This window comes from Chionomys nivalis, chromosome 3 (genome assembly GCF_950005125.1).
Source record: "Chionomys nivalis chromosome 3, mChiNiv1.1, whole genome shotgun sequence".
Lineage (NCBI taxonomy): Eukaryota > Metazoa > Chordata > Mammalia > Rodentia > Cricetidae > Chionomys > Chionomys nivalis.
Window position 1 is genome coordinate 113,793,985 of NC_080088.1, and position 13,647 is coordinate 113,807,631.

Sequence of the window (13,647 nt, forward strand, 5' to 3'; positions counted from 1 at the left end):
GTTGTTTGTTTTTGTTTCAAAAAAAAAAAAAACAGTATAATTAGAAACCCTTTCTCAGTATCTTCTATCCCAGGGCTGATCCTAGGTATCCTGCTTGGAGGACTACCTCCCATAGAAGGTACAATGCTTCCTGTTCAACACTAGGCCTGAGAGGTGTCACTTGGAAGTAACCTTGGCTACCCACATTTCACTTTGTAGAAGTAGTTGGAACAGACATGCCAGGCTGTCAACTTCTAAATACAAAGCTCAAGGCTACTAGTCGACCTTCTGGGAATGTAAAAGCATTTCACAGGGAGATAATGACTTGCTTGGGGTCAGTGTACTACAAGTATCCCCACACGGTACAGCCTCCATAACTTTCAAGGACTGGTAGTATTTTAGGAACAAGCCTTAGCTATGAGGTAAGGCCAGCCCCTAGTATATATAATGTCATCTTTCTTGGAGGCTGACAGTCATCTGTAAAGATAGTGACCACTCATAATAGCAATGATCCTGCAAGCTGACAGCATGGCCCCTAGTCAGTTTCCCTGTCCCTTCAGATCCCAATTCTCCTTATCAGTGGTCAAAAAAATCACACTGCAAAGTGATAGCAGAGAATGACCATAAGACATACTGAAAAGGGGCTGGAGAGATGGCTCAGTGGTTAAGAGCACTGACTACTCTTCTAGAGGTCCTGAGTTCAATTCCCAGCAACCACATGGTGGCTCACAACCATCTGTAATGAGATCTGGCTCCCTCTTCTGGTGTGCAGGCATACATGGAGACAGAATGTTGAATACATAATAAATAAATAAATCTTTAAAAAAAAAAAGACATACTGAAAAGCAGGGACAAGAAACTAAGGCCTGCAGAAGTTTGTTGGTTGGTCATGATACTAATGATCCAATAGATTCCAAATGCTCCCGAGTCAGGCATTGTGTGCTGGGGCTGTTAATACACACAATGCTATGTCAAAATCTAATTTTCTGACTTTAAAATTATACTGTTATTTCTCATTTGTCTCAGGAAAACTTTGAAATACAGCACAAGCCCAAAAATGACCATACTAATTATTAAATTTGAAGCCAACCATGCTGAACTGAGTTTCTAGAGTTTGTAAAGTTATGACCAGAATGTAGCATTAGACTCAGTTTAAGAGCTCAGTAAGTTCTGGGAATAACCTGTTTTCTTAAATATGAAACTTTTTTATAATTTTTAGTTTCCTTATGGTCTATGCCTACATGTGCTATGAACACTGGGCAGGAGTGGGTGCCCACCAAGAGGCCCAATAGCTGTGATGGCAAATGCTTCCGTGGTGCCGGGTACTGAGACCACATGCCTTGGTTTGGGACAGATGTTTAATGATTTCTGAAACACTGACCAAGTAAGTGGTGTGCCGCTAAATGGCATTGATTCTTCTTGACTCTTGTGTTTTACTTCATTTCAGTGGTTTCAATGAGACAAATGAGAAATACTGAAATGACTAGAATAAAAATACTGAAATGACTAGAATAAAAATACTGAAATGACTAGAATAAAAATACTGAAATGACTAGAATAAAAATACAGAAAATGACTAGATCTTGACATAACAAGTGTGTGTGTGTCAATAGCCCAGTGAGCAAGGTCCAACTCAGAAAGACAGTCCTAACTACTTCCTCTGAAAACAGCAAAGATCAATAGCATCTGGTATTGGTCCCTGCCACAGTGCAGCACGCACTAATTTTCAACAACACTGTACTCTGCTCTTCTCTAGAAATGAACACTAGGGATTTCTGCTGTCTCTAGTACAAAGTTCATCCATACCATGCCACTTCAGGAAAGATGCTTTACACACTCCATCACACATTACAAACTAATGATTGTTTAATAAAAAGATTAGTTTCCTACCACTTCCCACTCCCATAATCAAATGGTACCAACTATGTTAGAATGAACGAAAAACCAGCAAGTAAACTTTACTTACTCAAGGCCATTGAGTCAACAGAAGACTATTTCACAAATATCAATGTGATACACAGATTAATGTACTTTCCCATGAAAATACTGCTTAAAGTTTTACTCAAAAGGAATTCTGCCCATTAAGTGATCTTTCTGAAAGCATTGTGTAAAAATGATAAAACAGTGTTTAATGACATAGAATTATCAGGTGTTACTAACAGGTATCACACTACACATTAGTGGAAAAACAGTCCAAAGGTGGCTTAAAGCTTATGGCTCAGCATGTAAAATTGTCACATCCAATGACCTGAGTTGGAACCCTGCAACCTACAGAAAGTAAAATCGGAGTTCCAAAAGTTGTCTTCTGACCTCTACGCTTGTAAAGCTAGTCTGTGAAGTGAGCACAAAGCTAGTACTTCAATTTTTATTTGAGTATTGACCAACAACAACAACAAAAGAGGACAAAATGGTAAGAAAATAAGATCATAGCTGGATATATAATGCATGGATTTTTGTTTCTTTTGAGAACAAAGATAATCCTTTTAGAAATGTATTGTTTTCAGGTCACTATATTGAGTTGCTTACACAGGGGAATGAAAACCCTTCATGTAATAAACTTTGAATCCAAAGTCCTAAATCTCAATTGTAGTATTTCTGACTCATTTGTCACATTAAAATAAGTTTTAAGAAATCCTAAACATTTCAACTCAGAATTTTTTTATTTTTATTTTTTTTTGAGGTAAGGTCTCTATCTGCAGTCCTGGCTGTCCTCAAAACTCACAGAGACCTACCTGCTTCTGCCTCCTGAGTGCTGGGATTAAAGGCGTGTACCACCAAGTCCAGCCAGAACTTTTATGAACAAAAAAGAATCTCAATACCCATTTAGTTCCATTGTACAATCTCAAAATCTAAATTCAGGAAAATTAAAAATGACTCATAAAAGGCACCGAAGTTGGCAAAACCAGCGGTATAGTTTTTGATTGGGATTAAACACAGCAAGTGTCTACAGAACACTACTGCCTGCAGGCCAGTGTGCCAGAGAGCCAGGAACTAACTTCAGCAAGTTGGTTTTACACTCTTGTGGCTAGTGACAAAGAAAGTAAACATAAGCAACTGAATCGAGTTTACAGTTTAAAAATGTCAAGTTTTAAACTGTAGTGTAATGCTCTTTAAATGAATTCTAAAATATGAGATCTACTTGTTGTATAATCATGCTCAATTAAGTCTCAGGAAAAATATTAAGACTAGGAAACTTCCACATTACTTAGTTATTACACTGACAACTAAGTAAAAGCATACTGAAGTTCTGAGAAATAAGAATTGCTTTTTCAGTTACTGCTGGTAAGTTTTCTATGATTACTGACAAGACTCCCAATGGCTTTAACTTTTTCACCCCCACAAGAAGTTTTTAATCTAGCAATGTTTTGAGCATTGCCACTGAAGTCTGAGATAGTCAAGAACCCTTTGTTTCCCTGCCACCTGCTTTCTCACAGTTGGAACAACTAGGATTAAGTGACAAACACATTGCATATCAGAAAGCTGATACCACCCTAAGAATGAGACAATCTTCCTCAGAAACTGGGTGTGCATCCAGGTACTGCAGACCTGCTGCTGACACTGTAGGTAGCTAGCCCCAATTAGAGCAGCACCTCACTTGCCTATCAGCTGCTTTTGTATCTTTGCTCTATTCCAAAACCAAAAGTTTCCTCCTGAAAAGTCTGCATTGTTACTACAGCCACACCTTCAAACAACTCGGATCTGAGTTTGCTTTCATTAACTTCTTTCAAAATAGCAGAAATTTAAATTTTACTCGTAACATTGTATATTCTAACATTCTGGTATCTTCAAAGAGAGGATTAAAAAGTTACTCAGAATACAATTTTTTTGTCATGGAATTTTTACCAATTAACATATTACCCCCTCTTTTTAAAAACAAGTAAATGAGCCCCAGGAGCGAGCATTTGGTTGGTTCTACAGAGCTGCAAGTCGGGCCATGTGTGCCATCCTTTGGAAGTGACTCCCATGTGCCGGACTGTAACGCCCAGGGCTGTGAAGGCCAGGGGAGGAGGTGGTGTGACAAGGCTTGCTGGAGCTGCTACCAGCTGGACTGCTTCGCCCTGAGCCGCAGCTACGAGAGCAACCAAGATCCAGCAGCTCAGTTGTGATTTTCCCTTTCAGTGCAGGACTTGGCCAACTACAGAAACCAAAAAGAGACTTGTTACCACAAAAAGGCATAACTACAGATTTAAGAACAGAACAAAGACAGGCATGACACCCATCTTACAGAGAGGAGGTACTTCATCTTGAATCTGAAGATTTTCTACACAATACCCATGTTACCCCAGCTACAAATCCTAGATGCTGCCACCCCTGGTACAGTTTGCTAGGAGCAAGCCTGGTCTACTTTTTTCCACCTACCTGACTTTTGTGACATCTATGTGAGCATATAGGCCAGGCTTGCACTGGGGAGCCACACAGCTTAGCTGTGTCACTACGGAAAAGCCACCCATACATGATAACCCTGTCAGTCTGTACACTTTGATGTTGTGATAGTACCTTTGTCTATCTGAGGGTGAATAGCACAGGACAGTGCTTTTCCATCTGTGGACAGCTGGGTACAGACTCGGGTCAATATAGGCACGCTCAAGAGCTGCTAAAACATCCCGATCTAGTTTTGATGGCTCCTCTCTAGAACGCAGAGCAGAAGAGATGTTGAAGAAACAAAGACAGGAGAAACACTGCATAAAAAAGCCTGAAGATTTTTAAGGTATCATTCTATATTTAACTTAGGAACCAATCTGGAGGGGCTAGAGAGATGGCTCTGCAGCTAAGGGTGCTTGTTGGTCTTACAGAGGACTGGAGTTTAGCTCACAGCACCCAGGCTAGAAGGCTTACAACTGCCTGTAACTTTCGGTTCCAGGGAATCTAACACCCTCTTCTGGCCTACACAGGCACCAGCAATTATGTGCATGTAAACATGCACAAAATAAAATGGGGAAAAAAAAAAAAAGGAACTAATCTGGGCTGAGCACATTAGTCAGCAAACCTGCCTGTGTTCCAGAAAGCCTGCACTGGAGGGATGAATGCTAGTATGCAGGGCCAGGGCTGGTCAAGGTAAGAGCCATAGTGGAGGCTCAAGACCACATAGGTCTTGTGTTGTAGTATCATGTACCTTCATTATCAACATGGTTTTGAGTCTTAACACAGGACAGAGTCAAATCATTCTGTTGGCACACCCTTATTGACACTGGATCAGCACAGTCCATATACAACTGAACTATGAGAGCAGCCAAGATCCAGCAGCTCAGATATATATAACTGACCCTGGAGGAATATTCAGAAACTACATAGTACAGTGCTACAAGCAACTTAACTTACCCAGAAAGGAAGAGCCTCCAGGTGGAATCTCCCATAGCAGATGAGAACACAGGTTCCAGACCATCCTGAACCCTAACCTGGGGGCTGTTGGGATCCAAAGACATTTCAGCCATTGCCTCTGACACTTCACTGTTGGTTCTGATTTGGTTATTTTCAAGTCTCACTATTGCAGGAGGGGGTACCAGTGAGTCACTCTCTATGGCATCCTTTCTTGAAGTCAGAATCTTATTTTTATTTGGTGTATCAAGAAGGCTATCTCCTACACTCTGCAAATTCAGTTTATCAAACTCTAGAGTCAAAGCAGAAACAGGTAGTAAAAGGGATTCTTCCCCACTGGTGGTCTCTAGTCCCTTTCTATCTGCAGTCCTGTGATTCAGAGGATGACAAAGCCCATTTCTGCTGTTAAGGAGGCAAGATCCAACTGAGGATTCTCCAGGGTCCACCTGTCCCAAGGGAAGGGAATCACATTCAGAGTTTTGGAATTTATTGGTTATGGGATGACTCTGACTTTGAGCTGTATCTTGCTGATTTTTAATTTCATCCAAGCTAGTATCATCCTCTCCATCCAGAAATGCTCCCACGGAGATGGAATTGCTGTACTTCTTTCCACTGCCTGTGAGGGCAACAAAGCAGCATATCAGTGTGCAGGATAGAACTGGAAGCCCTTCAGCTCAGGCAAGAAATGACTAATTCTACCAAAGGCAATCTATAGATTCAATGCAATCCCCATCAAGGTCCCATCAAAATTCTTCACAGATCTTGAGAGGACAATAATCAACTTTATATGGAAAAATAAAAAACCCAGGATAGCGAAAACAATCTTATACAATAAAGGAACTTCTGGAGGCATTACCATCCCTGACTTCAAACTATTACAGAGCTACAGTAATGAAAACAGCGTGGTACTGGCATAAAAACAGAGAATTCGACCAATGGAATCGTATAGAAGACCCGGATTTTAACCCACAAACCTATGAACACCTCATTTTCGATAAAGGAGCTAAAAGTGTACAATGGAAGAAAGAAAGCATCTTCAACAAATGGTGCTGGCACAACTGGATGTCAACCTGTAGAAGAATGAAAATAGACCCATATCTATCACCATGCACAAAACTCAAGTCCAAATGGATCAAAGACCTCAATATCAATCTGAATACACTCAACCTGATAGAAGAGAAAATGGGAAGTACCCTACAAGATATGGGCACAGGAGATCGCTTCCTATGTATAACCCCAGCAGCACAGACATTAAGGGCAACATTGAATAAATGGGACCTCCTGAAACTGAGAAGCTTCTGTAAAGCAAAGGACACTGTCACTAAGACAAAAAGGCACCCTACTGACTGGGAGAAGATCTTCACCAACCCCGCAACAGACAAAGGTCTGATCTCCAAAATATATAAAGAACTCAAGAAACTAGACGTTAAAATAATTAACCCAATTAAAAAATGGGGCACTGAACTAAACAGAGAATTCTCAACAGAAGAAGTTCAAATGGCCAAAAGATACTTAAGGTCATGCTCAACCTCCTTAGCGATCAGAGAAATGCAAATCAAAACAACTTTGAGATATCATCTTACACCTGTCAGAATGGCTAAAATCAAAAACACCAAAGATAGCCTTTGCTGGAGAGGTTGTGGAGAAAGGGGTACCCTCATCCATTGCTGGTGGGACTGCAAACTTGTGCAACCACTTTGGAAATCAGTGTGGCGGTTTCTCAGAAAAATTGGGATCAACCTACCCCTGGACCCAGCAATACCACTCCTGGGAATATACCCAAGAGATTCCTTATCATATGACAAAAGCATTTGTTCAACTATGTTCATAGCAGCATTATTTGTAATAGCCAGAACCTGGAAGCATCCTAGGTGTCCTTCAATGGAAGAATGAGTGCTGACAAGAGGCCAAGGACAATGGCACGGGGTGTTGATCCTACTTCAGGTTCTGGCTTTGTGGGAGCCTAGACAGTTTGGATGTTCAACTTCCTAGATCTGGATGGAGGGGGGAGGACCTTGGACTTTCCACAGGGCAGGGAACCCTGACTGCTCCTGGGACTGGAGAGGGAGGAGAAGAGGAGTGGGGGGAGGGGGAGAGGGGCGGGAGGAGGGGGAGGGAAATGGGAGGCAGGGAGGAGGCGGAAAATTTTTTTTCAATAAATTAATTAATTAATTAATTAATTAAAAAAAACAAAACAAAACCTTCTTAGGTTTTAAAACAAGGGCCCCTGGCCAGTTTCCTACAAGCTGACTTGATAAGGCTCTAGAAATATTATGTAAAACAAACCCATGAAAAATGGCTTCATGTCTATTCTGCAAATGAAATATATCAACAACTTGAGACACTGTAGTTGCTGTAACTATGGTACATGCATGGGATTCTTTGGACATTAACTGCTTACAGTCTCATGGAACATGAAGCTACATCCTGGCACTGACTCCCAGCCTGGTACATCTTCTTCCATAGCCTTCACCCCAGAACTATTCTCTATATTCAAGGTTCCTTCTTAAATACATTTCTTATTATCATGTGTGTACAGGTACATAATATGTGTGCTGTCGGTGTATGTGTGTCAATGCAGTGGCATGAGACTAGAAGTCAAAACCATTTTATGGAGTTCTTTCCTTCCTCCTTTATGTGGGTTCTAGACATTGAACCTGGGTCACCAGGCTTCTGTGGCAAGTACCTCTGTCTGCTAAGTCATCTCAAGGCACTAACTTGTTTCTTTTTACATGGTTTATATAATGTTCTCCCTCCTTCCCCACAATGTTCCAGGAAATTTAATTTTCAAAGCAAATGCTTTATAATCTAATAGTTCAATTTTAATTTAGAAAGCTTTAAAATACATTTGTTTAACTTCTATTTTGGGGGACCCAAAAGTCTAGTTATTATGAAGTTTCTATTTGACTTTAAAAATTTACTTTTTTGGTTTGTTTTCTTTTTAAGGCAGGGTCTCCCAACTTTATTCCTGGATTGCCTCTTCTTATATGGCTTAGGCTGGCCTTCAACTCACTATACTCTTCCTGCCTCCTGCCTTCAAAATTCTAGGAGTATAGACATAAGCTACCACACACAGTAAAATTTGAGACAGGGTCTCATGCAGCCGGACAGCCTGGTCTCAAACTTACTGTGTAGCTGAGGTTTGCCTTGATCCTCTCTTCCTTTCAAATGCTAATACACTCAGCTAAAATTCACCGTCTTTACTTTGATTCATTTTAATACTTAAGTTTTATTTCTGATAAATAATGAAAGTGTCTCTGAGGTAAGAGTAAAGTGGTACTGTACTGACAACAACTCTAAGCCACTTCTTCTCCAGGGAGGGCGGTGCTCTACGTGGGAACAGCAGAAGCCCAAGGGAGAGGGAGGAAGAACTCACCTGGAGGACTTGTGAAGGTTCTTCTCCCAGCTCCCTTCCAGTGCACTATCAAATTTACTAGTTTTTTTTGTTTTCATTTAATTATATTTATATATATATATGCTAGTTGTAAAACATATCTGGAAAACTTTCAAGTGAGGTGCAACAATGTTGCTATAGTCATCTTAATATTTTAAAAATTATGTGAATATACTCAAAACCAATGATATAGTTTTCTTCCCCATTAACTGCACACATTGTTTATATCACTAATTATAATTGTTCACATCATTCACTACTCCTTAAAACATGCTTTTTTGTTGTTGTTGTTGTTGAGACAGGGTTTTTCTCTATTAACAGCTGTAGCTGTCCCGGAACTAGCTAGCACTTGCAGACCAGGCTGGCCTCTAATTCACAGAGATCTGCCTACTTCTGCCCACCACTGCCCACCTAAAACATACTTTTTAAAAGCATGATTTTTCTGCCTTAGGATAGAACTACTTCCTCAACCAATCCTCAACTGTAGAACAAAGTAAGCTATGTTGAGGTTTCCAATATTATATATAAAGTGCTTGAACACTTGAATAGACACTGGACTAAGCGAAATGCCAGTCCAGAGTCTGGATAACACTTTACACATTAGGATCTTATAATCATGTCTTAGTGTACTTTAAGGCGTTTTTCTTTTTTTTTTGTTTTTTAAGACAGGGTTTCTCTGTGCACACTAGCTGCCCTGGAACTCACTCTGCAGACCTGGCTGGCCTCAAATGCAGAGATTTAACTGCCTCTGCCTCCTGAGTCCTGGGATAAAGGTGTGTACCACCACCACCCAGTTTGCTATGTGCCTTCTTCGTTAGTTGAACTTTTAAAAAATTAATTAAAAAAAAACCCTATCTTTTCTCATTTTACATACCAATCCCTTTTCTTTACAGTATTAAAAATTTTAGTATCTACCCCCACCTCCCTCCTTGTGACTGAACACATGGCTTTGCTCATGGTAAGCACAACAGACTAATTTTCCCTTTTTAAATGGTGTTGGCAAGTTTTGACCTTTCTTTTTTTTTTTTTTTTTTTTGTACTCAGTTTTAACCTTTTCCAAGCATTTCATTAACTTGCTTTGTACTATAGGCACTCCATATATCTCACTTGTGTTTTAATAAAGCTTGCCTGAAGATCAGAGAGTAAAACAGTCACACTGGTCAGCCATACAGACCAGGCAATGGTGACACACACCTTTAACCCCAGCAGCCACACTAGTTAGCCATAGAGGCTGGGCGGTAGTGGTGCATGTCTTTAATCCAAGCACTAGAGAGAAATATAAAACGGGAAGAGACAGGTCTCAGTTTCAGTCAGAGGATTCCTGCAGGCAGGATAGTCACGTTGGTCTAAGGTGGAGGTAAGAGCCAGTGGCTGGCTGCTTTACTTTTTCGATCTTCAGGTTGAACCTCAGTATCTATCTTGGGTTTTTATTCGTGCTACAACTGGCACCCAATGTGAACCCACGGTCCTGAGATTGAGAGTCTCATGTCCTACTGACTCCAGTGGCTGACAAAATACAGTGCCCAGTATTCTGGAGCCTTTTTTTTTTTTTTTTTTTGATATTACACATTATATTCAAATATAAAGTATATCTAGGTCAGGAAACAAAGCCAAAAGCAGCAGACTTCTTGACAGGATGTCATGTTTTCCACTTATACCTTTACACACACCTTGCTTGCTGTGATTCTGTATTTTTATGTACTTTATATTCATAAATGGGTGGCTCAGACACACACAGCTTTCTGTGATGCCTTTTTGCTTGTTTGGTTTTTAAAGACAGGGTTTCTCTACGTAACAGCCCTGGCTGTCCTGGAACTCACTTTGTAGACCAGGCTGTCCTTGAACTCAGAGATCTGCCTGCCTCTGCCTTCTGAGTGCTAGGATTAAAGGTGTGCGCCACTACTGCCAGGCTGAAAAGACCTGTTTTTTTTTTTTTTTTTTTTAATGTTTTACAGTAAAAGCAGGTTAAAAAAGAAGGAAAACCCACAGACACCTCAAACCTGCACTTGCTTACCAAAAACTGAGGCTCTGTCCTGAAGGCAGCTTTTATTTTCTCCTATTTCTTGTTGAGCCTTTTTGCTTATTTCCTGCCGGGTAAGGTATTCTTCTAGTCTTTGCAAGCCTTCCTGGGAAGACAGATCAACAAAACATCCCAAAAATTCCCAGTATTCAACCCAGGGATACCCCAGCTCATGAGCTAGCTCCCTGTAAGAAATAAAACACAATTAACCAGTTGAGAAAACAGAAAAACAAAAACAAAGTACACAGAAAATAGCACTTAATCTTTGAAGTGCCAAAATACTAATTTTAGGAATCTTACTTTTCCCTAAACTTGGGACATTTCCTAGTGCTCCCCTATTGGTAAGATCCTGCAGTGTCCTTTGAAGAGTTTCTCTCTCTCTCTCTCTCTCTCTCTCTCTCTCTCTCTCTCTCTCTCTCTCTCTCTCTCACTCACTCACTCACACCAACTTCACAGCAAAAATGTCACACATAAATCCTAACACATATCCTTGTTTTGGCAGAGTCTGTTGCAGGGTCAAATTGGCACATAGTATGAATAAAGGCTCTATCAGCTCCCAGTAAATCCTCTTGGGAACTATTACATTTTAGTATTCACAGTTAAGATTTTTCTATCATCTACCTACACCACATAGCACACTTTGCTCAACTTGTCTGTCATGGTTCTGTGAATACCTTCCCACTCTCTCAATGCCTCGTTCTGGGTCAGACTTTCTGATGTTGTGGAAGAAGCCTGCTTTCTTTCGAGGTGGAGTTTTCCAGAGCTTTCGAAAATCTTCTGCCTAGAAAAAAAAAGTGGCAAGACAGGCTTTGCTTCCTTCCTGTAGCTTACCTGAGACTCTGAACCAACACCACAGACTCAATGGCTTTCTACCACTTTACAGATTCTGCAGTCATTTCTACCATATAGCCAGGAGTAAGCATGACCTCATGGGATCAGGGGAAGGTGGGATTGGCTGTGTGACTTCTCCTAGGTAGATGTTTGTTTACAACTCTCCAGGAAAAGTGATGCAAGGGAGAGGTGCCTTCTGTACTGGCCCATGCTGAGGGTCAGATCTGGCCTAGGATGGCGTAAGTGTGAGGCCTCATCCTAAAAACAACAGGTATTGTCTACTGTGGTAGCCCACGTGTGACTCAGTTTCCTTTTGGAGTCAATTCTGACTTATAAGCCACTGAGTTCCAGCTTGCCTACTCTGCCTGCAAATTTGAGGGCTGTAAGAAAGTTCTGATTAACTCCATAAGAGCATTTTTGCCCAGATGAAAGAACACATTATTATTAAGATTTGGACTGGTGTATTGCATATCTAGTTAGAGTTAGTAGGTGCTTGCTGCTATCTGAATTCTTGCGACAGATAATGCACCTGCTTGCGCTTCCTCCCAAGGACAGTGCAGAGAGGCGGTTAGCTGACTATACTGCTCTTTGTTCTGCCTTTAATCTATATAAATCTGGGCTGGTTGGTATTCACCTTCAGTCCTCCTGGTCTATCCTGTGTTTCTGTCTTTGTTTCTCTCAATCTGCCATTTCCTTATTCTTGCCCCTTCCCAGATACCCCCTGCTGATTCCTGCTGGAATGGGCCCCAACAGTCTACCTGCCAACTCATTGGTACATATTCCATTTTCCCCTACATATAAAAGATAAGCTGACATTAATTTCTCATAAGTAATCCTTACTGGAATTTTATGTTTAATGTAGCTCATTTATGAGATTGACATATCACCTACTATGCTAACAAGGCATATAATGAAGCAATAATATCAACTATCTAACATCATTTTAAAAAAGTTTCCATTCTTGAAAATTATTTAAATGTTTTGTGACAAGGTCTCACTATATATTATATGTATAACACAGGCTGGTTTTCAAATTGTGATACTCCTGCCTCAGCCTCCCATGAAGCTGGGATTAGCCTGTACCACCATGACCAGTTTATTTAGATTTTTAAATAATAGTTTATGCATGTCAGTGAGATATTTTCTGGAGAAAGTCATCAATTGTAAATTTGGCATAAAAGCATGTATAATCTGTGACCCAGAAACTCCACCATTATAAACTTCTTGACCATCTCATGCCAGGAACTCAACTGGCTATAGCCTCTAAGAAAGACAGGTATATGACAGAAACTCAGGAACATGGAGAGAGGGTTAGGAGTTCCAAGTGTATGAAGCTCAGCTTGGAATTTGAATTTGAAGTCACAATAGACTGGTAAGGGACAAATGGGGCTTGCCCAGGAAAACACTATTATGCTGGTAGGTCTGGGCTTCCAATATACCTTCCCTGGCTACATCAACAACAACCCAAAACACTCTTAAATCCTCATTACCACTTTATCAGAGGTTGTCTCAGATAAGGATGACCTTAGATTTTCATGAGTTGGCTCCAAGACAAAACAACAGGCTGGAGCACCAAACCCTAAAATGTAGACAGACAGAATAGCTCCTGAAACTTCCTTCCCTGATTACTCACCTTGGATGGACTCAGAGGCCCCACGAAAGCTCTCAGTGTCATCACAGGATCTCTGGGGCTACTTCTATAGTGCTCAGCATTAGAGGTTTCAGCTTTCTGGTCTGAGGACCACAGCTCACCAATGACAGGAGAAGAAGTGTCTTCTGCTCTCAGAAGTGGCACATAGTAGTGACCTGAGAAGGAAATGTCAGCCACAAACTTCTCCTTACCTAGTTTTGATATGACCGAGGGTTTGGGGGAACAGCAAGGAAAACAATTCACAGAAGGGACCAGGTAATAATATAGGTTTGAGTGCCAAGACCAGTTTTTGCCAGCAACTACTTAGCCTCCCTCCATTCTCCACTAAAACAGGTTTTTACTTTTTGTTTTTTCCCTTGAGCCTTGTTTGCACAATGGAGATGATGATACACCTTGCAAAGCTTTGAGATTACTGGTGAAGATGCATACTTTTGGTATTCAAGTTCTTATATCTGC

At 40.7% G+C, this 13,647-nt stretch overlaps 1 protein-coding gene across 2 annotated transcripts in view; it reads right to left on the bottom strand.

Annotated features, from left to right (window-relative positions):
* Positions 1-1,812: 1,812 nt before the first annotated feature.
* Ankle2 (ankyrin repeat and LEM domain containing 2) overlaps positions 1,813-13,647 on the bottom strand; it is a 33,133-nt gene continuing 21,298 nt past the window's right edge. For both annotated transcript variants that reach the window (XM_057766002.1, XM_057766001.1), the window contains exons 8-13: positions 13,174-13,346; positions 11,384-11,490; positions 10,704-10,894; positions 5,299-5,911; positions 4,477-4,608; positions 1,813-4,114 (exon numbers count right to left, since the gene is read on the bottom strand). In XM_057766002.1, coding sequence (XP_057621985.1) covers positions 3,892-4,114; positions 4,477-4,608; positions 5,299-5,911; positions 10,704-10,894; positions 11,384-11,490; positions 13,174-13,346 — 1,439 coding nt within the window. In that variant the 3' untranslated portion in view covers positions 1,813-3,891. The remainder of the gene's footprint in view (positions 4,115-4,476; positions 4,609-5,298; positions 5,912-10,703; positions 10,895-11,383; positions 11,491-13,173; positions 13,347-13,647) is intronic.